At 38.2% G+C, this 23,346-nt stretch overlaps 2 protein-coding genes across 8 annotated transcripts in view; one reads left to right on the top strand and one right to left on the bottom strand.

Moving 5' to 3' along the window:
* Window positions 1-20,446, top strand: CP (ceruloplasmin). 5 transcript variants are annotated; one of them, XM_063408581.1, is made up of 21 exons: window positions 45-111; window positions 1,268-1,327; window positions 2,218-2,387; window positions 3,987-4,231; window positions 5,162-5,374; window positions 5,883-6,056; window positions 6,629-6,883; window positions 8,089-8,254; window positions 9,294-9,433; window positions 9,970-10,110; window positions 10,232-10,443; window positions 10,950-11,100; window positions 12,729-12,941; window positions 13,246-13,453; window positions 14,598-14,737; window positions 15,221-15,349; window positions 15,799-15,905; window positions 16,612-16,828; window positions 17,542-17,681; window positions 18,090-18,252; window positions 19,331-20,446. In XM_063408581.1, exons 3-21 carry the CDS (start codon window positions 2,233-2,235, stop codon window positions 19,390-19,392), a joined length of 3,231 nt encoding a protein of 1,076 aa, XP_063264651.1. In that variant the 5' UTR covers window positions 45-111; window positions 1,268-1,327; window positions 2,218-2,232; the 3' UTR covers window positions 19,393-20,446. The 5 variants fall into 5 exon arrangements, with proteins under 5 accessions (XP_063264650.1, XP_063264653.1, XP_063264654.1 ...); XM_063408580.1 differs by lacking the exon at window positions 1,268-1,327 and having other exon boundaries at window positions 1-111; XM_063408583.1 differs by lacking the exon at window positions 1,268-1,327 and having other exon boundaries at window positions 1-111; window positions 9,321-9,433.
* The window catches only part of HPS3 (HPS3 biogenesis of lysosomal organelles complex 2 subunit 1), a 21,663-nt gene continuing 17,175 nt past the window's right edge, over window positions 18,859-23,346 (bottom strand). For all 3 annotated transcript variants that reach the window (XM_063408579.1, XM_063408578.1, XM_063408577.1), the window contains 2 exons: window positions 22,721-22,811; window positions 18,859-21,591 (listed from right to left, as the gene is read on the bottom strand). In XM_063408579.1, coding sequence (XP_063264649.1) covers window positions 21,470-21,591; window positions 22,721-22,811 — 213 coding nt within the window. In that variant the 3' untranslated portion in view covers window positions 18,859-21,469. The remainder of the gene's footprint in view (window positions 21,592-22,720; window positions 22,812-23,346) is intronic.

Here is a 23,346-nt window from a genome sequence, read left to right on the forward strand (position 1 = left end):
CTCATGATTTACCCAATTAAATAGGGTCTTTTTATTTAGGTCCTGAGAGAAGTTCCTGCTTTTCAGACACTCTCTGAAGATAATACAGACTTGAGAAGCTGAGGTACTTTGGTGAGTTTTTGACGTCCTTAAGAAAAAGACAGGAGTGTGCCTAGGCATACAGATAATCTGAAAGTTTGAGGGGGTGGTGATTAAAAGTGGGAGTGGAAAATATTGCCTGTCAGAAGTTTTTGTTGTATTTTTCGTAAGAAAAACATTCAGTTCTTTTGCAATTCACGGAAGAGTAATTTAGAGTATTCAGGGGTGTAACACAAAGTAAAGCTTATATTTTTACCCTCAAATAAATGTGGAGATTTCAAGGGTATTGCCTGTATGGTTTTTTCTCTTCCTCAAACAAATGGAAATCTGAACAAAAATAAATCAAAACCCTAAATATGTATGAACAACTTATTTATTAAGAAATATATTAAGGAATGACTTTGAATTTAAGTATTTTAACAGGAGGTAAATTTTTCTCATTTTTACCTCACTTAATTTACAAATAGGGCATAGACAACCCAGATAAGCCGATCTTTCCACTGCACTACCTATCTTCATCCATGGCAAAGGAAAAGAAATCCCTACAGAAATAATTTTGAACATGTGATATCAACCTTTCAAACTCCAGAATTTCATCATAGATTCAGGCAGATTTAAAAATCTCAGCTTTGGCTTTGTCATTTAGAGAGAAGTAGAGTCCTCCATTTAATCCAGATGTTTAGAAATGTGAAGAAATTAAATATTCTGGCAGTGCCTGCTAGGAATAGTGATTAAAATTGGTGAATTATCTTATACATAGTCCTGGTGAATAAGACTTAGATTTTTATGTCATTAAAGGAAAACTGCTATACTTTAGTTATTTTTGAACCTTAGTCTTCTGTCCAAAATAATCATAATTTTTCTGATCAGTATTAAAATAGTTGTAAAGGACATCTTGCTTATTACAGATAATTTTAAGTTGCCATACAATGGTAAATTATAATTGTAATTTAGAATTAGTGTAATTGTTTCAGTGCTTAGAGCACAGATGACATTTTTAAAGAATTCCCAAGTGACTGAAAACACAGATTTTTTAAATAAAAGTTTGCAGGTGGATTTGTATGCCTAAAGTTTCAGACACAGCCACATTGTAATGGATATATACTCAACAAAAGTGTAATGTCAAACTTTAGCTTGGTGGTGTTTAAGTGTTCCATTTTTAAGGTCCAATTTTTTTCTTATTTTTCAGTGAAACTGATACAAAATCTTTACAGAACTTGAATAAAGAAAAAGAAGCCTTCAGCACTGGGTAGTGCATTTAGATAATGTTAACAGTTAAGATTATCTGGATCTTATGTTTTTAATCATTGAAGAATGTAGCTTATCCTGTTTGGCAGCAGACTAGGAGGAAGCTAACATAACAGGGTCATTTTGTGGAATTTCCGAGCCTCATTTCTGCAATTCTAAAACTGCTTGGAAAGGGGATGCAAACTTCCCCACCTCCATTCACGAATAGCTGATACTTTCCATCTCTAGCAATATGTGTCACACTTTGTGCTAAAATTACATTTCTAAGGAAACTGTGGTGGGTAGCAGAGCTAACCCAGGCATGCCCTGGTGGGCACACTAGTCCCACTAATCTCAATCCTCCCGTTTCCGTTTGTGCCACATCAGTTTGGTGGTAGGAGCAGGCAGGAGCAGGCACAGCTTCAGCTCCTTGTGTCAATGCAGAGCAGACACACAGGGAAAAAGTGCCACTTAGAACTTTTCCCAGTGTGCTTGAGAAATTGTGTTCTTGTGCCACATATCATAGGATTATTTTCTCAGTAGTATACAAACTGTAGAGAGAGTGATGAAGACAGTGAAGAGTGTAATGAAGTTTGTCTGTAAATCCATTTAAATCTGTTTTCAATTCAGTGGCAAGATTTACATTTTAAGACAATCTGAATGCTAATTTGTGTGACTGTAGGGTGACAGAAATAGGAAAAATTTCTTTGACTTTCTGAGCTGACAAGGTTACCAGAATCTTTTGTTTGCTCTTGACACACAGAGACATTATGCAATTGCTTTTATTGTGTTCACAAAAGTAAACAGGAGCAGGGAGGGGGAGGTAAGGATGTGGGGAGTAGGAGAGACAGGAACATATAAAAGGAAATTGCACATGCCCGTCCTGTGTTTTTATTTCATGTTTTCCATAAGGTCCATGAATGCAACATGAAGCTACTCCTCCTAAGCTGCTTGCTGGTTTCTTGCTGTTGCCCAGTCGGGGCGGTGAACCGGGAGTATTATATTGGCATTGTCGAGACTGCCTGGAACTATGCACCGGGCAATGCCAGTGCCATCTCTGGGCAGCTTTTTGCAGAGGAAGAGTAAGTAAAGCAGTGTCACTGGTTGAATTTTATTTTACAACTTCATCTGGTTTAGACCAGGGCTGTACTGAAAACCTGGTGAAGGCAGTGAAATGAGACGTGTAGGTGTCAGTGGATTTTCTGTCAGACATATAAGGGATTTTTTTTTTCCCTGGCTTGCTTGAGAATGGCATGCCAATGTTCTGCTAATTCAGAGCATTGGAATATGCAGTAGAATGTGAATTTGTTGTAATGAAATATTTACTAGGTAGAGACTAGAAAAAAGACCCTAGGTGTCCATTGATGTTTAATTTTAAATGTCTAAGGTGCTAGTGCTGAAGAGATGATTTTTGTTTTTAAAGGCAGAACTTTGACAAATTTAAAACTTTCCTACTGAGCACAGGTTTCTTTTCTAGTTATTCATTATTGGCAGGGATGGTTTTCACTAGTGCAGAAGCACAGCTAGGTACTTCCACCTACAGTGGAGGAGCCGCATTGCTTGTAACAAGGCAAAGAAGGTCCTATGCAGAGTGAGAGCAGCAAGTAGGCTGAAGATCTGTAGGGTGAGGAGGAGGAAAGCACCTGGAGGTCTGAATAATCAATAAAAACCCCCAGATATACAAGGCATCAGAAAAATATTTGTGAGAGGAAAACTGGTCCTTTCTTCTCTTTTTTCAGTGCCTATAAAATCAAATAGGACTATATCAAAGCAAAAACAATCATGAGAGAAATCATAAATTAGAAAAATCTCAAAAATGCAGTTCACGTTTAGTCTGTGGATGACAGATTACAGGATTTCCTTGGCTTGTTTTCTGTAGTGAGAGCTTCAGCCATAACGTGCCACTCAATCAAGTGTGAGATGAAGCAGTCAGCTTTTTTTATTTTTTCCACTCACAAACTTTATGAGGTGTAAGACACTGCCAGGGATTCAGCAGACTAGTAATTCTGATTGGGGGTGGAAACAGGGCATCTTGTCTGAGAATTCCAGAGCTGTGTTGTTATAAAACAAACCACTGCTGTTCACTGCTCTTCCACTGCCTTTCTCTAGTCTATGGTGACCTGCAGCAGGCTACATTAATTTCAGGTTTTCAGTGGTTGTATGCCTGAAATGGAGCCAGTCCCTTGTATTGTACTTTTCAGTTTCAGCTTTTCTGATTCACCTACTCCTCCTGGATGCTTTATGAGGCTGTGCTCGTGCAGAGATTGATGTTTATAGGGGCAGAGAAAAGCACAGTGCAGAAGGAATACTCTACAACTAAATGGTAGCTGCTTAAATGGTCCAAGAAGAGCCATACTATATATATTTCATTTAGGTTGCAGCTCAAAAGCCTCATGTACTCAGAATTATAGTAAGTGAGCCTTTGCTCCCCAAGGGGATCTCTGGACTGGCGTTTTAATTACACTTCAGACCTGTACTTGCCAAGGTACCTACAATTCCTTCCCCATGTACTCAAACAATACTCCACCTTGTAGAAAATGCTTTGCATTTTTGGGCAGTATTAACTCATTTCACTACAAGGCTTGCATGTAGTTGTGCACAGCACTGCAGAGGCCTGGTCTTTATTTGAGACTGTTAATTAAAAACCACACTACAGATGCATTTGTCTATTTTCTTTACAGGCAGGCTGAAGTCTTTCTCAAGAGAGGACCACACAGGATAGGAAGCACTTATAAGAAGGCTATCTACATTCAGTATACCAATCATTTGTATGATGTGATGGTTGACAAACCTTCCTGGCTGGGTTTTTTAGGCCCTATAATTAAGGGGGAGGTTGGAGATTCCATTACTATTCACTTGAAAAACTTTGCTTCCAGAAACTACACGCTGCATCCACATGGTGTAAGATACACAAAAGAAAATGAAGGTAAGCTTGATTCTATTCTGTGCTAGAATTTATCAAAATTTAATCATCCCTCCGAGTGTAAGTGGTATTCTTCCATCAGAGAGAAGACTGGTCAAGTAAAAAGAAATTTAAATTAGGACATGATCAATTTAAAATAGGAGCCAAGTTTGATAATTTTTCAAGAGTGAAATACAAAGCCAAAAGTGGAATTTGTGAAGAAGGCAATTTTAGATCTACATTTTACCTGAAATAAGAGTATTTGTTTTTCAACCAAAATAAGGGTATAAAGGTATATAAGAGATTCAGGTATGGAGGATACATAAAAATTTGATGCTATGAGGAAGGCATTGTTAACAGTAATAATGTACTGTTCCAAATTCTGAACACTAAATTTGTGTTTATGGTATATAAGATATACAACAGTTTCTTAAAATGGAGAAACAGATACTACTTAGTAATTTCTTTTCATTACGAGTAGTGTATGCCTTGATAGAGACACACTCTGGGATCAAAACAGTGCCTTGTGTAGTAGTATGTACACTTTTCAGAGTGTTTTTCTGTTGCTATCATTCCAGCAACACCTATATTCTTTCAGGGCATATGCAATTTTTTAGAACAGTTTCCAAGATTAATATTTAACAAATGTTTTACAAATATTTGAATTGTTATCTTTTTACAAGAAGTACATAGTCCCCTCTGAATAAATTAAGGACTGACTTTAATGGGCCAATAATCAAAGTACTCCTGTGGACTTCAAAGGCAAATGAAAAGATTCCTAAAGAGAAAGAAAACATCTATTCATCTGATTTAAAAGTTGTGGACTTTTAACCTGTATTCAGATGTTCACCCCCTTTTACTGTAGCATGTAGTTGAGTTCCAGCATGGCAGGTGCTATCCTGACACCCTGTTGTGAATGTGTTGTGCTAATGGTAGCTCTGTGGAATCCTTCAGGTGCTTTTTATCCTGACAACACCAAAGATTTGCAAAAGCAAGATGATGCTGTCGAGCCTGGAGGCCAGTACACTTACACATGGGATGTGACAGAAGATCAAGGTCCAGCTAAAGCAGATGCAGACTGCATAACCAGGGCTTATCACTCGCACATAGATGCTCCAAGAGATGTTGCCTCGGGGCTTGTTGGGCCTTTAATAATTTGCAAGAAAGGTAAACCATAAATAAAGAAGTGAGTAAATGAATGCATATGCAAGGTGATTGATAATTATCATTGATAAATATCAGTGAAATAACTTCCTGGAAGAGAAGATTACAATTGATTTTGAAATAACTGCTTTTGGTCTTCTCAATCAGCTGCCTTCAGTAGTGTAGGAAGTAGTTTGATTCTGTGTATGAGTGAATATAATTTGCAGAATACTTTGTTCACAAATCCATATGAGTGAGATGTGCTATGCTGGCAATGTGCAAGGAATTGTAAATACTAATATAAGAAAGAGATTAACATGCAATATTTATTCTCAGTAATTTTACAGAACCTGTCAAAAGGAATTTTTGATCCCTAAGTGTGTCTTTGTTTCCTAAGTGTGTGTAAGTTTATGTATACAGTCATGCGCAAAACATGAAGTAAACAGAGTCTGTCCCTACTGAAACTACAGTTAAAACTTACCAAAAAGAGGTCAGTTACCAAAGATTTTGAATATACCGCTTTATTTTTCAGATACAATGAATAGGGACAGTGATCAACACTTTGATGCTGAATTTATCCTTATGTTTTCTGTGATGGATGAAAATCTCAGTTGGTATCTAGAGGACAATATCAGAACATACTGTTTTGAGCCTTCCAAAGTGGACAAAGATGATGAAGACTTCCAGGAAAGCAATAAAATGCACTGTGAGAGAACATTACATTGAATGTTGCTGGTCACTGATAGCGTAAAGTAATATTTTTCTGTCTTGTCTCTTTCAAAGATGAATTGTAGAGTTTTTTTAAAATCAGGGATTTTTCTTAGAGGATTAAGACAGATTATTTTAAATAAAAATAAAAAAAATTTAAAAGTGATGGCAAGTATTGTACAATCAAACCTTTGGAGTTGTGATATAAAATTCTTAGGGACCAAGAAGCTCTTTGCCAGTGTCATTTTCCCAGGCACTCTAGACAGTGTTGTGTTACTTTGTTCTGTTTCTTAGTCCTGAGCTCTGTACTATAATCTCACAGTTTAGAAAAACAGTTTTTACTGTTCGTGTAAACAAATAAGATACCTCTGGCTCTGGCATGTATTCCAGAATGATAGCTATATGGAGGAAGCAGGTGTCTGATACTGGCAGTGATTTTCAAAGGTGTGGAGCTTTCTTTTGAAGCTCTTTCTATTTTAAAGAATAGAGCAATGGTTGGATGATACCTGCATTTGAAGAAAAAATCGTAAGGTCTGTGAAGTTAACAGTAAGAAATGACATTTGTTTTAGCAATCAATGGGTACATGTATGGATACCTCCCAAATCTCACAATGTGTGTGGAAGATAAGATAAAATGGCACCTGTTTGGCATGGGTAATGAAGCTGATATCCATTCAGCCTACTTTCATGGACAGACCTTAATAGAAAGGCATCATCGAGTTGACACCATCAGCCTCTTCCCAGCCACATTCATTGATGCTGTCATGGTACCAAGGAGCTCTGGGGAATGGCTGCTCAGCTGCCAAGTGAATGACCATATTGAAGGTACAGTACAAGTTTCAGTGATTAGAATTTTTTTAGCTTGAGCTAAGAGTTTACTGAGTCACTTTTGCAGGGCTCTTGAGCTGGTGATATGCCAGGCAATATTCTCCTCTAGGTAACAAAACTCTATTTGAAATGCCTACAAAAGCATTAGATGGGTTTGAGCCTGTAGCCATGGGAATCAAGGAATTATTTTCTCTAATGGACATCATCATCAGCTGGCAGCAATTAGCACAGCTGCATTTTTGCAAACCTCACCTTTGGGCAAAAAAACAGCATGATACTTTCCTCCTGCTGGAGATAACTAACCACAATTTTCTGTTTGCCAACAAAAAAGTTGGGGCTCATTCCACGTTTGACAAGGGCACAGGACAGGCAGGCTAATTTGTCCAGACAAATATGTGTTCTGGAAAATGCATTCATGAATAAGCAGAGATGTTACTTTCTCTTCCCTGTATTATCCTGTACTTTCAGTTTCAATAGCTGTATGAAATACTTAGAAGCTAATTCTATGCATTTGAATGATCCATATTCCTGTAAGTGAGAGAAGTAATTTGTCACAGAAGTGGGAAAGAACACAGAACTGAAAATAATTCTCCAAGAATTGAAATCTCCAAAATAAAAAGAAGTATGTAATCTATAGATTCAACTAAACAGAGGTTCCAAGCTTTATCAGATCAAGCAAGATCCTGATATGGCTGAGACATCCTGGCCAAGACTCAAATCCTTCAAATTGGCCTGATTTAAGCTGTAAAAGGGCTCTCTTCACTACATTATTTTTATCTCCAGCAAGCAGATTTGCTAACTGCTTCCCTTAGGATGCAGACTTGGGAGTTCCACTAGTAAGCTGTTGATTATATTTAGATAGAGGACGGTCACTCTGGTATCATCTGACCTTGGCTGAATTGCTCACTGACAGCAGTGTGTCCACTCTACCTTGATCTTCTCTGCCATGCCAGTGGTAGCTTTACAAGCAGAACGCCCTTTACCACACCTGTCTGCCTGCTGGAGATAACTGCGGCTGTGTTTCTGTATCCTAGCTCAGCTGCCATGCCTTCTTTTACACCATTCCTCTTTCACTTTGCAATTTGTATATCCATCAATGGTGTGGGAATTGTCCAGGGAACAGAAGAGCTGTTGGATGCAGGGAAAGAGAAAACAAAATGCAGTTCCTTCTCCCTAGGTTTCTCTACCTCTTTTTTTCCCAGGTGGTATGCAGGCCCTTTTTAAAGTAGAAGACTGTAAGAAATCCACACCAGGTCACAATGAGAGTACAAAGATAAGACAGTACTTCATTGCTGCTGAAGAGATCATCTGGAATTATGGCCCATCTGCAGTGAACCATTTTACAGGACAAGAATTAATCATTGACAGGTAAATGCCTCTAATTAAAGAATTTTTATTTTCCAAGCAGAATTGATTTAAGCATGCTAAATAAGGTAAGCCATATGGTAGAACTGACTTTCAAGCAGAATTGCTTATTGTCCTCATCTGTGCTTAAATATTAATGCTAGAATAAATACTTGACCAAATTAGGTAATTTGTTTCCTTATAATCTTACCTTAAATCTTACCTTAAATTTTGCTGCTATGTTAGTCATTTCACTGGAATTAAAATTAATTATTATAACATATAGGCTTGTTGGAACCTTTGTTGTTCCGGACTCTGGCAGAAAATAAAAAAAAGCAACATAGGTCATTACTTCTGATTATTCCAGATGGTTGATTATTCTGAGTTAGGGAACAAAGTAGGAGTTCATGATCATTGATGAACTCAAGCTAACAGTATCTCATCTAGGCCCATCTAGGAAACAGCTTGCATGAGATAGCTTTGCCCTTTGCACTGTGTTTACATATTTAAGACCTGGATCAATTCACTGAATACATTGATTCCTCAAGTTTTTTGTCTGTGACTTAAAGCATACTTACCTTTTCCACAAGCAACAAGGCACAGTTCATTGTTTGAATAGTGCTTGGAAAACACTGAAAGGTCCTTTCTTAAAGAGTAGAAGTATAGACGGAATCTTCTTATTTTGTATAGAGATGTTACATATTCTTGGGGTTCGTGTCTGCTCCTGTTGAATTTTTGTAACTTCTAATTAAAAGAAGAGTAAACTCAAGGTTATGAAATGTTGACTAGAAAATTTTGTTGATGAGCCCCTAAGCGTATTGGCTTTGTAAGGGCAGCACAGCACAGTGGCTTTTTCTTAATGAGAAATTAGTGAAAGATAATGGATTCCTGCACATCTTCTATGGGACTGCATATAAGTGTGTGACCATACCACTGAAAAGAAACCCAAAAGACACACTCACCTTGTCATACCTCAGAAAACAGGGTTGAGGTTCTACCGCCTTTATACATCTGAGCATTTTGACTTGAAGTATTTGCATCTATTGCAACTTCTTTCACACAGTGAATCTCACATCTTTTTTGAGCAAAGTGAGACAAGAATTGGTGGTTCCTACAAAAAAGCAATTTACAGAGAATACACAGATGGTTCTTTCACTGAACATAAAAAGCGGCTTGCAGAGGAAGCGCATCTTGGACTCCTAGGTAAGAGAATCTAAAATTTTTTCATGTCAAAGATTTATGAGAGTAAACACTCACTTCCACTAGTTAGTGAGCAGTGCCCCCACCTCCAAGGAGAAACCCTTGGCTCTCTCTGCCTCCAGCAGTCGCTAGTGCCTGTGTTTTTCCCCAAGATGTAAAGGAGCTCTTGAGAGCAACACTGTCAGAGTACCCAGCTGCCCTCTAGGAGCATCCCGTGGTTTCCAAAGGTCGGGCTCTTAATTACAAGGCTGGGCTAGGCAGATCTAGTCCTATTGATAACCTTGCTGCTCCTGGCAGGAGTTGGTGCTAATGTCTGTAAATCCCATTCCAAAGGGAGAAGCTGTATTGAAAGTCACTGGGCCTCCACAGGAACTGGGATTGGTTGCTGCTGGGCTGTTGTGTGATTCAGGCCATGTGTCTGTGGCCACAGAGGCCCAGGGGCATTCCTGGTGCAAGGGGAAAAGCAGCCAGCCACTGAATGCCGTAAGTACACCATTTGATAGAAAGATCCTGTAATTAGTTCGTGTACATTTTTCCAGGACCTGTGATCAGGGCCGAAGTGGGTGAGCGCATCAGGGTGACCTTCCGGAACAACGCCAGGCGCCCGTTCAGCATCCAGCCCCACGGCGTGCGCTACCGCCGCAGCGAGGCGGGGGCGCGCTACGGCGCCGCCCCCGGGGGTGAGCCACGGACGGGTGCTGCAGCACCTCAGCACCCACCGTCTTACCTGCCCGTGTGTTAAAGGTGAGAGAAGAAAGAATGTGCACTTGCCATAATTCGCAATGCTGATTTCCATAATAGGTACCGAATATCCAGCCTCTCATGTGAGTCCCGACACCACATTTACATATGAATGGGATGTGCCGGAAGATGTGGGTCCCACAGAGCAAGACCCAGACTGTTTAACCTGGCTTTATTACTCATCAGTGGATGCAGTCAGAGACACCAGTTCTGGCCTTGTGGGTCCTCTCCTAGTGTGTAGGAAAGGAGCTCTACTTTCTTCTGGGAAACAGGTTAGTCAAAGAAGAAAAATGGAAACATTTCCATCGTCATAGCTGAATCTGCTTTCTCCTCCCCGACTGCAACACCTGCTCTCCTCATCACAGTTTCACCCATGTCCTAAGGGGAATAAACAACAAGAAGAAAGTGGGGTTGGTTTTCAGTCTGGCTCCAGACAAACAGTCACTGCAATGTGAAAACATCCTTGTCATGAGCAGCTGCTGGCATTCAAGTCTCAGCTATGATGAGAATCTCTAGGAAAAAGTAGAGATTTTAAAGACCAAATACAAACTCACTTCCAGAGGTGATCCCTGCTGGTAGAAAGAGCATTAACAGTAGATACTTAGTTACCAGATACAGCAATTACAGAGCTTTGAGATTATCAGAATGAAGTATCAATGTATGCATTTACTCTATTTTGTAACTCATAGCCATAAATTATTATGAATATAGAATTTTCCCCCTGACGTTTTCTGTTCACTCATTTCTATTTTCCTTTCTTCTATTTTATTCTCAACAGAAAAATGTGAACATGGAGTTTTTTCTACTTGCCACAGTATTTGATGAGAATCTGAGCTGGTATTTGGATGATAATATTTTGATGTTTACACTAAGTCCTGATAAAATTGACAAAGATGATGAAGACTTCCAAGAGTCTAACAAAATGCACTGTAAGAAAATTATTAGTTAGCCAAATATTAATTTCTACAACAAGGTTTTTATTTTTATGGTTTTATGTTTGAGGCAGGAAAGCTGTATAGTGCAGAGACCTTTCATTCCTTTCCAGTGGAAAAAAAACCTAAAACATTTCAGTGCAATTCAGTTTCAACTAAATGTGGTAGTTCAAAGTATAACACCAGCTATTCAGTGTCTCTCATGGCAGTTGAGAACTTTGCATGGTTATGTACCACTTTGAGCAGATAGGAGGAGGAATAGGATCTTCAGCCTGTGTGCAACCACTACGAGTGCAACCAGGCAGCAAGACAAAACTGACATCTGCTTTGCAGATGATGTAGCTGAAAGGAGGTTTTTCACAGAGTTACAGAGAAGTTGAGGTTGGATGGGACCTCTGGAGATCACCTGGTCCAATCCCCTGCTCAGGCAGGGCCACCCAGAGCCACTTGTCCAAGACCATGTCCTGATGACTTCTGAAAGCCTTCTGAAAGCCTTCAAGGATCAAAACTCCACCATCTCTCTGGGCAGCCTCTGCCAGTGCTTGATCAGCCTCACAGTAACAGTGTTTCCTGATGTTTGGTGGGATTCTCCTGTGTCAGTTGGTGTCTGTAAGTGCCAGTTGGGCTTCTGTCCCTATTGCTGGGTACCACTGGGAAGAGCCTGGCTCCATCCTCTTGGGACTCTCCCTAAAGGTGTTAGCACAGGTGGGTGAGATTCCCCAGGCTGCCTCTTCTTCAGGCTGTAGGGTCATCACAGCTCCGTCAGCCTTTCCTCTGTGGAGAGATGCTTTCTTGTCCCTCTATCATCCTTGTGGCCCTTTGTTGCCCTCTCTCCGGTGTGTTCATGTCACCCATACTGGGGAGCCCAGAAACTCAGCACAGCTCTACAGGTGTGACCTCAGCTGTGCTGAGCAGAGGGCAGGGATCCCCCTCCCTTGACCTGCCAGCTGGACTTCATCTCAGAATGGCTCTTTGCTTCTTTAATAAGGCAGAACTGAGCTTCACACTGATTGTGATTTAGTATTGCAGAAATGTTTTTCAAGTTTCACGTGAAAAAGACGATTTTACCCTCAGACCCTAGCCCTGCCAGTAAGTCCTAACCTTTAAGCCTATTTGTTAGTGCATTTTGAAAAGTTTTCCCCTCAGGGCCATTCCTGTTTACAGACTGCTGGTGCTGAGCATTCAGTGGTACTTGAGAAGTCCAGGATTTGAAGGTTTTGCAAAGGACTATCTAGAAAGGGTTAGTAACTCAAACTAAAAGACCCTTCTGATTGCCTCCACTGAATGGCTGGAGGGTGTTGCAGGGTATAAAATGGGATCCTTTATGCATCCTGTACATCTGACGAGTAGAAAGCAGGGAAATTTCCAGTTGGCCCAGGCAGCAATATGTGCTGCAGACATTGAAAAGGGAAACAGTTAGAAATTATTTTTAAACACTGGGATTTAAAAGTTGTTTTGCTTGAATTGATTCTTTAGTTCTGTTGATGTGACAAACTGATCATTACTGATATTTCTGTCAGTCTAAGGCATGACATTACATCTGAAGTGTTTATTAATTAATCTCTATTACAGAATTAAGTAATATATTAATCAAGGTGGCATTTGCTTTCTCAAATCTTCTATAGCTATTAATGGTTATATGTATGGAAATCAGCCTGGTCTTGAGATGTGTAAAGGAAGTGTTGTTTCCTGGCATTTGATGGGCTTGGGTTCAGAAGTTGATGTCCATGGGATATACTTCTCAGAAAACACATTTGTAACTAAAGGAACAAGAAGGGACACAGCAAATCTGTTTCCACATACAGTTCTTACAGCTATTATGAAGCCTGATTCTGAAGGTAAATATCTTAATTAAAAATCCTGTTACTAATGCAGAAGCTGTTACCTATGAATATTTTGTGCATAGAGACAAGACTTAAGTAGCTGGTATGTTGAGCCTGGTGCTAAAACTGTACAGCTGTGTTTGAAGGGCAAACTATAAGGACATATGTTCTTAATGCCAAAGCCTTGATTTTTCTAGTTCCTCTGCATGCTGAATTTTATTACTACAAGTAGCCACATTGTACAATGATTTTGGACCTTATATGAACAATAACCTGTGTCTCAGCCTCCTCAAGACTTTGTTTCTTATATGACCTCTAGGAGTTTTTGAAGTGTCCTGCCTGACAACAGACCACTACACTGGGGGCATGAAACAGAAGTACAAAGTGAAAAAATGTCACTGGTGGAATGTAGATTCATCTATGTATTTGCATGAAAAGATTTACTACATTGCTGCAGTGGAAGTTGAATGGGACTACTCTCCTAACAGGACATGGGAATTTGAGCGGCACCAATACCACGAGGAAAGGTACTTTAGAATATATACAGGGGAAAAAAATGCAAAAAAAAAAAAAAAGCAAACGAGCAACTCCCTTCTCCTCTGAACCTTTTCCTCTTCCAGACATTTCTAGACACACTTTCTTTTCACATATATTTTTTGGGCTCACTTGAATTTGTCCTTCCCCAGCAGTCTTGTCACATAACTGAGCCAGACAGCACAATGTTTGAGAAACAGTCCAGCACAGACCTTCTGTGTATAAGGCATGTGCATTTATTACTTACTGATGTTGGTAGTCCTTGCCAGAGAAAGCTTAAAATGTTCATCGTCATCTTATCTATGATGACTATGTCGTGATAAATAAGGTCTTGGTCTCATGTTTATTTGTAGTCTGAGTAAGGTTCTTTTTGACCCCTCTCAGGTTTCATGAACTTACACAAGATAGACCCATGACTGAATCCACGCACCATGAAGCCTGTTGTCTTGCTGTTTTATTTACAGTATTTGAATCTCAATGAGAGAGAACTGATTGGATCAAATAATTCATGCCAATTAGCAGAAAAGGCTAAACAAGAATGATGAATTTGTGTTCCACCTCAATAACTTGAGTAGCAGATTATAACTGTATTTTTTTATTAATTGTATTTTCTTCTTTTTCCTCAGTTTGATTGTACATTTCCTTGCCCTGTATACCAGTGGACTCTGACATAAATCCAAGCACAAGTAATATGGACTATGCTGTTACCAGACTTTTCCCCCCTGTATTATGTCCAGCCCCCATGATCTCAGCAGAGAATCCCTTCCATTCAAATGTCAGCAAGGCATTCAAGCTTTACGAGTTCTAGGCGTCATATCAGATGTACACAAGTCACTGAAGGTTCTAGTTTTCAGTATGCAAGTTGCTGTGTGTCTTCTTGCAATTTGAAGCCATTGCCAGGCCAAGCACTTAGCATTGTTTCAAGTACTACAGAGACTTCATCTATTTATAGTGGGGATTTTAATCTTCTAAAGAGGAACTTCCCAGCTGAACAAGAATGTTTTCATGTTGAAGACACCAGCAGTTTGTGAGATTACTCCTTCATTGAGCCAGATTCTTGCCTGACAGTTAATTGACATACCTGCAAAAGATGTTTTAAAATACATAAAGGAATGCATTTCTTTCTTCTTTTGGCAGCCCTGGCAATCCATTTTTAAATAAAGATGACAAATTCATTGGCTCAAAGTACAAAAAGGTAGTATATCGCGAGTACACTGATCAGACATTCAGTACTCTCAAAAACAGAACAAAGGAGCAGCAGCACCTGGAAATTCAAGGTAAAGTCATCATGTTCAGTTTTGAAAATGCAAACAATGCCGTGACACAAATCAAAAGATACTATTTCAATAATATTGACTACAGTTCTACCCACAAAAATTGCTGCAGTCTAAATGGAAAACCTACTTGGAATTGCTACTTTTATTGTGGTGCTTTCTCTGCAAGATAACATTGCTTGCTCTACAAAGAAAAAAAACCCTTTTGGTTTGCTGCCTTATCAGAGGTCAGTTTTTCCTAAGTCAGCATATAACTGGGCAGCAACATCCAAACTGACTTCAGGTACACAGTAGGTCCTCAGAACTTGAGACTCAGAGGCGTATCTTTAACATCTCAAGTTGTTTAACATCTCAAGGCATGTCATAGTGAACATTATACAGTTTTCAGCTGAATTATAAGCCAGTGTTTTGAATTTGAACACAACAAGCTGGCTGTCTGCTCTGATATTCTGTAAAACCAAGTAATCTTTCTTTTCAATCCAACAGGACCGCTGCTTGTGTCAAATACTGGGGATAAAATTATAATAGTTTTTAAGAACTTAGCATCAAGACCTTATTCTATCCATGCCCATGGAGTGAAAACAGACAGTTCTGTTGTTGCTGTAACTAACCCAGGTATCAAGCCACCCTTTTTTGTTTAGAGCAGGTAACATCAAGACTTCTGGTCTTAGCAAGCTTCCAGATAGCCGGAAAGACATAATTTTTGTTTCTCTTGCCTCAAGTTCTTAAATTTTGTATGCTGATTATGACAAATACTTCTACAGTTCAAATGCCCTTGCTAACTATTGCTATGTATCCTAGTCCTTGACTGATCACTAATTTTTTGACACAATGTGGCTGCACCTTTCATGAAAGCAAACAGATTTGGCTCCATAGGGAAAGCATAGTTTATGCTATTACTTCTGGAGTTCCCCTGTGATCTTCACAAAAGATACACTTGACTCTATTAAGTATGGTGAACTGGACACATGTAGACACGCTCACACACACATACACAAAACCATTGTCAAGAAGAATCAGGGATCTGAAAACTTCAAAAATTAATTGATACTTATTTAATTCAGGTGAAACAAAAATATATGTCTGGAAAATCCCAGAGAGATCTGGTCCTGAAAGAGGAGATTCACCTTGTATTGCATGGGCATACTATTCAACAGTGGACATTGTTAAGGTATATTATTAGTACCAGTTTTGTTCATGTCTCCAACACAGATATAGCCAAAGGAGATTGAAGGAGTTTGAAAATTCTGTTTTCTCTGCCAGGTTATTTCCCCTATTATCATTCCTTTGAATTTAAATGTTTCTTGAAGGCAAATTGCAAGAAAGTCAGGGCAGAAATTCAATGCTACAGACATTCATGGCTTAGCTTCCTGGTTGTTCTGCTGTTGGTATAGATCATCTCACATTCCCTTCTTAAAACTAACACTTTATAGCTTGCTCAGTATCTAATCAACCATTTATGGGAAAACTAAGATGCAACTGTGAAACACAACTCTGCCATTTTTTACCAAGCATGAATTAGCTTAACATAGTATTTTTAATGGAAATGAATGCATTCTTGCCTTTGTCTCCACAAATACAAATGAAGTGTCAAGAAGTATATTTTGAATGAAAATCAAGCTCAGAATTATACAAATAGTTTGAAAAAGTAACAACAAATTAATATGGAATAAATATTTATTTATAGCAAGAGATGAAAATTAGTTAGTCTTTACTGAAATTGATTCCTGGGTAGCACAAACTTCATCTGACACTGGCTGCCATTATTCCCAGATACTGACAGCTGTGAAGATAGTAAAAGGATTCATACAAGTCATTAAAAGTACTTCTGCTTAGTTACATCTTGCAATTATGTGGGTTTTCATTTCTCATTTCAGGACACTTACAGCGGATTAATTGGCACACTTGTTGTGTGTCATAGACATTACTTGCCATCATTTTATACTAAAAAGAAAGTTCAATTTGCTCTTCTCTTTTTGGTTTTTGATGAAAATGAGTCATGGTACCTGGATGAAAACATTAAAACCTATTCTACCAACACACGCCTTGTCGACAAAGAGGATGAGGAATTCCTTGAAAGTAATAAAATGCATGGTATGTTTCCCAATTTAATTCATTTAGTTCTGCAAATTCTGTAAAATTATGTATTTGAAAGTACTGCATATAAATTCAAACTCCTCAGACCCCTGAATTTCCAACTCCAGGACAGAAGGCCTGAAGTTTTTACTCAAACTGTTTAAAAACTCTGCTAATGCCAGTGAATTATTTTTTTCATAAGTTAAGAAAACAAAACAATGAAACAACAACAGCCACAACCCCCCCGCCCCGTATATTCTCAATATATATTCTAATATATAATATATAATATATATATTCTCGTATATGAAGTTTTGAGTAGAGAAAGTATAAAAATTAAATTTGAAGTTCTGATTTGATGTCCATAAACAACTGCTCCAGATATGTTGGAAAGACTATATGCATCCTGAAAGCGTCTTTGTAAAGCTCCTTTAAAAAGATCTATAGGAATTGCAGATCTTTTTTTAAAGATCTGCAAGTCCCACAGCTCTTTAAAAACTGCAATATTAGCAATGGCGTATAGCAAAGAAATTTTCTTTATTATATCTTTCTTTCTAGTTTAATGTGGAAAATAAACACAACCATTCATAACGTGCTATCCAAAGCCATTACTTTTGTCTGGCATTGGCTTCCAAATCTTTCAATCTGTATTACATTAGAGATCAACAATACACAGTACACAATAAACAAAATCTTACTTTTTTTCTCTGTCTTACTTTCCTTCTTTTTAGCCATTAATGGAAAGGTGTTTGGAAATTTGCACGGCCTGACTATGCACGTTGGAGATAATGTCAGCTGGTATCTGATGGGAATGGGCAATGAAATAGACATTCACACAGTACACTTCCATGGCCACAGCTTTAACTTCAAGGTATCAGGTCTTTTTCACTTATTTCTTGCTGTGTCAAGAATGAGAGGTAAGTCAAATACCACGGACTGTTATCTATGGTGAAAAGTCATATTATAATATTAAGCAGGGCTTGTGCTTTGACCATAAGGCTTTATGCCTCAAACCTGTATTTGATCAACATAGAAGAGCCAGAGAATATTTGCCCGTAGCATTTGCTCACTGGTAACCTCAAAAGTTACTTCAACAAGATAGCTGTGAATTTTTCATGGCTGTGGTAAGACAAAAGCTATGGTTTTCCTTCATTTCCACTTAGTTGCTAGTTTATTAAGCTTTGGAGCATGAGGTGGATGTACAGTGATGCTTCAGTAGAAATGACATGCAGAAAGTGTGTTTAACACAGTTTAACTGATGCTTCTTTTTGTCTTGAAGCAAACAGGGGTTTACCGGGCAGATGTCTTTGATCTGTTCCCTGGGACATCTCAAACTGTGGAAATGACCCCACAGAACCCTGGAACCTGGCTGTTACACTGTCATGTTACTGACCACATCCATGCAGGCATGGAAGCGACCTACACTGTGCTCCCAAAGGAAGGTAAGAGCCATCTATCTTAGTAATGTTTGTTATGTTTTAAGATGCACAATGGGGCTCACAGACAGGCCAGCATCCTTAGAACCAGTTCTGGCACCCAGCAATATTCCATGTCTAGAAGCCAAGATGTCCCAGGCCACCTGGTCAGACTTCCCTCAATGCTGCTGAGGAAAATGAAATAGCTAAAGGACTGCATGGTAAGTGACTATTACTTCAACTTACCATCCATGAAATCTAAGTGACAGATTTTTTTTTTAATTTAAAAAGAATTCTTTATAAGACAGAGTATTTCTGTACCTAAGAAGTGCCAGCAGTGTCAGACTTCATCTCGATCTTTGTTCAAAACAAGCACAGCTGATAAATACAGCTGAATTCATCATCTCCATACAGCTGAAGTACTGAAAAACTAAAATAGTGTTTACTTTCTCAAGGGCATGTTGTAGCTTTACAGACACTATTACCTTGCTCTAGCAATAATACCAGTGAAAAATCTTGAATTTTGAAGAAATTTGAAAGTTCTTGTTTCTAAAAAGTTAATACCATTTTAAAACCAACATTTTCCAGTACTCAAAAGACAAAGCATAACAGGTATTGACAGAAAGAGACCAGTAGAAATAATTCAAAATATGTGATGTATGTACAGATATATATACATCCACATGATTTACATTTATAGCTATAGTAAAAATACAGAATGCAATCTTAATCAGAAAATCCAATTCCATTTGATAAACCACTGGAATGTGAAACAACCTAATTCTATTTTATAAACACTAAAACTGATTTACAGAATATGTTATGCCAGACCTCCAAACAATAACAAGGCTAATTTAAGAGTACACAGAAAAACAAGTAAAAACACACTTTCAACTTGGATTGGCAGTATGTGGGATTTCTTATTATTAGCCATCTAGACAGCTTTAAAATGTACCCTTCAGTGCATCTTAAAGTTGTTTTTAAATCTAATTCTTAATGTCCAGAAGGTACTTGGATCCCCTGTGCTGATTTTGGACTCTGTTGGCTGCATGCACAGACTATTCTTTTGATGAAATGTAACAAAAAGCTATTTTTCCCTTTCTAGACAGTCTCTGTTCCCAAGATTATTCAGTCAAGTGTAAAGCCAAACCAGGCACTCAAGAATGATGAAAGCATTTTAACACAGTGATCCTCAAAGGTCTACCTTCATTTCTTGGAAAACTCTCTCTTCTGGACCACTCATCTCTACATATTTTAGAAGATTTCACATAGTGGCCATGGCTAAGAAAAGAACCACAGACTAAGACAGCTGAATGGAACTAACAGCTTATAAATATATGTTTCTATAAATGAAAATAGTGTCTTGCAAGTGAAACATATTCTAGGTGATGGCCAGTGCATGTTATTTAGCAGTTGAGGAACATGGAAGAGCTAATCAAATGTACTTTTTTTTAAAATTTGCAACAGCAAAACTTGGGGTATCTGTCATCATACTGTCACATTTTACTAGATAGGTATGTCTGTAGTAACTGCTTAGAAAACAGGAATTTGGTTATCACTTTATCCATAGGTTCACACTGAAAAGATATATAATAATGTATAATTGAGCAGTTAACAAAATAATTCTGCTATTTCTGTTGAATTACCTTACAATTTTATTCAGTAGCATCTTTCAAGAATGTGCATTTAAAATATTTGGCTTTCTGTTATGAAAATAATTCCAAGGCAAAATTAGGCTGAAATAAGCCTGATGAAGTGCAGATAGTGAAGGCCAAAGTTTGGTGACTATGGTACTGAAGAGCTTTGCTCTGACAACTCTTAAGTGAAATAATTTTGCTGTTGCAGCCCTTGGCAAAGGGAAGTGTTTCCTGCATGATGGAAGCAGCAGTATTAGAGCATAGCTAAAGCTAGTCAAAAATTAAAACAGTAGGAGCGATATGGTTGTGTTTCAATAACCACATTTTTGTTATGAAACAGAAGTTTCAGTAACTCCTCACGTTAGATCTGTGCCAAATGAGAAGGAAAGATGTATGAGACAAGCAGGGAAAGCACAATATCTGGGCTTCATACCGGTAAAAATGAAATTGCTTCTCTGTTATAAGCCGAAATTGCTTTGGTCTTTTTTAAAGATTATACTGAAACCAGCATAACACCTACCAGTAAATTAGATAATTCATTTTACTGGTATCAGGAATGCTACGTGAGTTAGTTAAACTACTTTTGATTTATTTTTTTTGTTGTTGTTAATGTGTTTTAACTGAAATATATATGATATCTCTTCTGGCTGACTTATACAGGTTTAAATAACATTGCAGCTCCAGTGAAAACATTTTTATAGAGTCATTGTCAGCTAATTAGGCCTTTAGATGGTTTAGATGGTTATGGGATCATGGGAATCATTGTATTTTTGGTAATTGTCAAAAACCCCAAAGTACATTCATAAGAAAGTTATAAACATTGTAACAGCTTATTATGACTGAATTCCAGCTCCAAAGGAACAGAAAGATGCTTTGTGCTTACAAGACAGACAAACATCAGTATACACATGCACAAGCAGGTGAGATGCTTACCAAAAACCCTAAAAGAGGTATGCGTCTTTGGCTGGATTTATGGACTAGTGATAGTTCAAATACTGTCCACTCACTGAGCACAACAGAAGAAAGAAAACAAAGACCAGCAAGCCAACCACAGTCTGTATCTTCCACTTCTTTTTCTCTTTGATTAATGGCCTTTTCTTGCGAATTGCTAAATTAAAACATTTTCAGTATAACACTTGCCTGGGTATGTAACTAAGATGACAGAGCAGCAGCCTGATTTTGCCAGCTAGAATTCAAGGAAATGTCTGTGTTGCAGTAGCAAGTCAGTTGGGCCCAATTCCACTTCGACAAGTAAGGCACTCACTTTTACTTGTACAGGTAGACACATGCCTGAGCGTGAATTCCTCCGTAGGTCAGTGATCCAACTAACAAAGATTTAAGACTGACTTTCTACTTTATTTTCAGTGAACACTGTATGTTCAGTTGTACTGTAGAGTCTGTATTTCCTAGCTCTTTGGCACCAGAATTAGCTTCAAAACAGACATTTTGCCTCAGGAAACAGCTGTCCTTCAGTAGTTGACATAAGATGTATGTGAAGGGAGTCCCACAGTACCTTATGAGTTCTACTGCTTGTTTCATTTACTTTTTTATTACAGCACATTCTTTGTAGCTGAGTGGATAGCAGGTCCACAGGTCATTGTTTTTGGTCAGCACTTCTTCTGGCAGCACTGAAGAAGAAATGGCAGAAAGAATGCTGCAGTTCCATCCTCTGGTAGAAGACTGAGGAAATCCCTTAGCTCCAGTTCCATTGCAACAATTGATAAAGTTTCTGCTTAGAGCAGGGGAGAAAATATTGTTTAGGTATTTTGAGTTTAGAATAAAGAAAAAAACCTCAAAGCATTAATAATGTAATTATTAATTAAAGTAATCAGATTATTTAAATATTGCAGCTGGAAGGAAATTTGAGACATAGCCATTTGGGCGCAACACAACTATGGGAAATCTAAAAAGTAAACTGAAATTATGACTTCCATCAAAGCCATACGTCTATCTTGACTCATCGGGTCTACACATAGCACTAACACTAATCAAACCTGATCTAATATTCCACATGTTTTATATGCAATGTAAAGCAAACCCCAGAAATCTTCTCAGCACCCTAACTCAACACTAACTGTAAAACTGGATGCTTTGCAAGAAGCTTCTCAGACCAAGCTGTGTAATGTTATGTTCTTAAGCAATTACAGCACAGTTACTGCATGAAAATAAATCCAAAGAAAAACTGCTGGCACCAGAAACTACAACTTTATGATAGAGCATGGCAACCTGTGCTGCACAATGCAACCCCATAATGTTTTCCTCAGGCATTCCAATGGCATACTCTTAACAATATATGTGATTTATTTAATATTTGTAATTTGTCAGAGCAGTCACACTGGCCCCTCAGCTACACACAGTATTATTAACTTCTTAAGAACATGTAACGATAGGACTACAGAACTACTAGAGTGGATTTCTTGACTTTAGTATTACAGACTGCTTTTTCAGTCTATGACCTAAACATCAATACACACTTAAGCCACCCCTGTGTTATCAATAGCAGCCTATTACCTAAGAACCATATAGTCATTGAGCCTAGAAAAAACCCAGTCACAATTAGTTGTTTAGTAGGTTTTCCAATGGCGTCTATTCCTGACCTATAAAGAATATGATTACAACAATTTACCTGTTTTCAATACAAAATGAATGCCGTGATTTTTACGAGGCTATACTGCCTACGTTGCAGAATTCTGTGCTAATGATCAGAAAGGCTGCTAAACTGCATTAGCTTTAACTGAAGAAAAAGACTCCCCTTTTTTCCAAATTATCCTATTAGTAGTCCTTAGTCTGAACAGTTATTAAGATTATTAGCTGATGTACAAAGCCTTCTGGAGTTGACTTACAGCCAATTGATTTACCTTTGAGAGATGAAATAAGAACAGGGACGTCATTTCCAGTAAGTCTAGTTCTCTTGCAAAGTTCAGGAAGCAGCTTGTTCCACCACAGAGCCTAATCCACAAAACCCCACAGCAAAAGTGTAAATCAGTAAGTGCAATTAAGAGTATGAAAGACCTGCTAAAAATACCCTGAACTAAGCTCACATGTGTACAAATACACATCAGTTATTATGAACTCAATAATTAGTTTATATAATGCTTTGAAATGCAGTGATTTTGCATATGTTGCGGTTTTCAGTCTTCAGTGCAACTTTTTTCTGCTCAAAAATCTTTACACAGTGTCCCTCATACCTCTATAGAAAAAAGTTTAGAAGACAAAAAAAGTCACATAATTAGCAATACCAATGCAGTCAGAGAATTTTTTTCTCTTAAAATAGCTCCCTGGAAAGTGGTGAATAGCATTGCTCTGTCTCCTGACCTGATCTGCCTCATTCCAACAGCTGTAGAAGTACATTAGGTTTTGTGCACAATTTTGTAGATAAGAATGGAGAGAATGAAAGAGATTTCTTTCCTCTTTTAAAACCTGGCAACTATTTTCTTTCCCTTGTGTTCAGGTTTAGTACTGCAACCTCACATTCTACTCTAAC

The sequence above is a fragment of the Prinia subflava genome, chromosome 11, assembly GCF_021018805.1.
Source record: "Prinia subflava isolate CZ2003 ecotype Zambia chromosome 11, Cam_Psub_1.2, whole genome shotgun sequence".
NCBI lineage: Eukaryota > Metazoa > Chordata > Aves > Passeriformes > Cisticolidae > Prinia > Prinia subflava.

Excerpts from the sequence above, each read along its gene's own strand:
- CP (XM_063408580.1), top strand. The coding sequence starts at position 2,233 with ATGAAGCTACTCCTCCTAAGCTGCTTGCTGGTTTCTTGCTGTTGCCCA. Across the intron at positions 8,255-9,293 it reads CAAGAATTAATCATTGACAG|TGAATCTCACATCTTTTTTG; the intron begins GTAAATGCCTCT and ends TCTTTCACACAG. Across the intron at positions 12,942-13,245 it reads TATGAAGCCTGATTCTGAAG|GAGTTTTTGAAGTGTCCTGC; the intron begins GTAAATATCTTA and ends TATGACCTCTAG.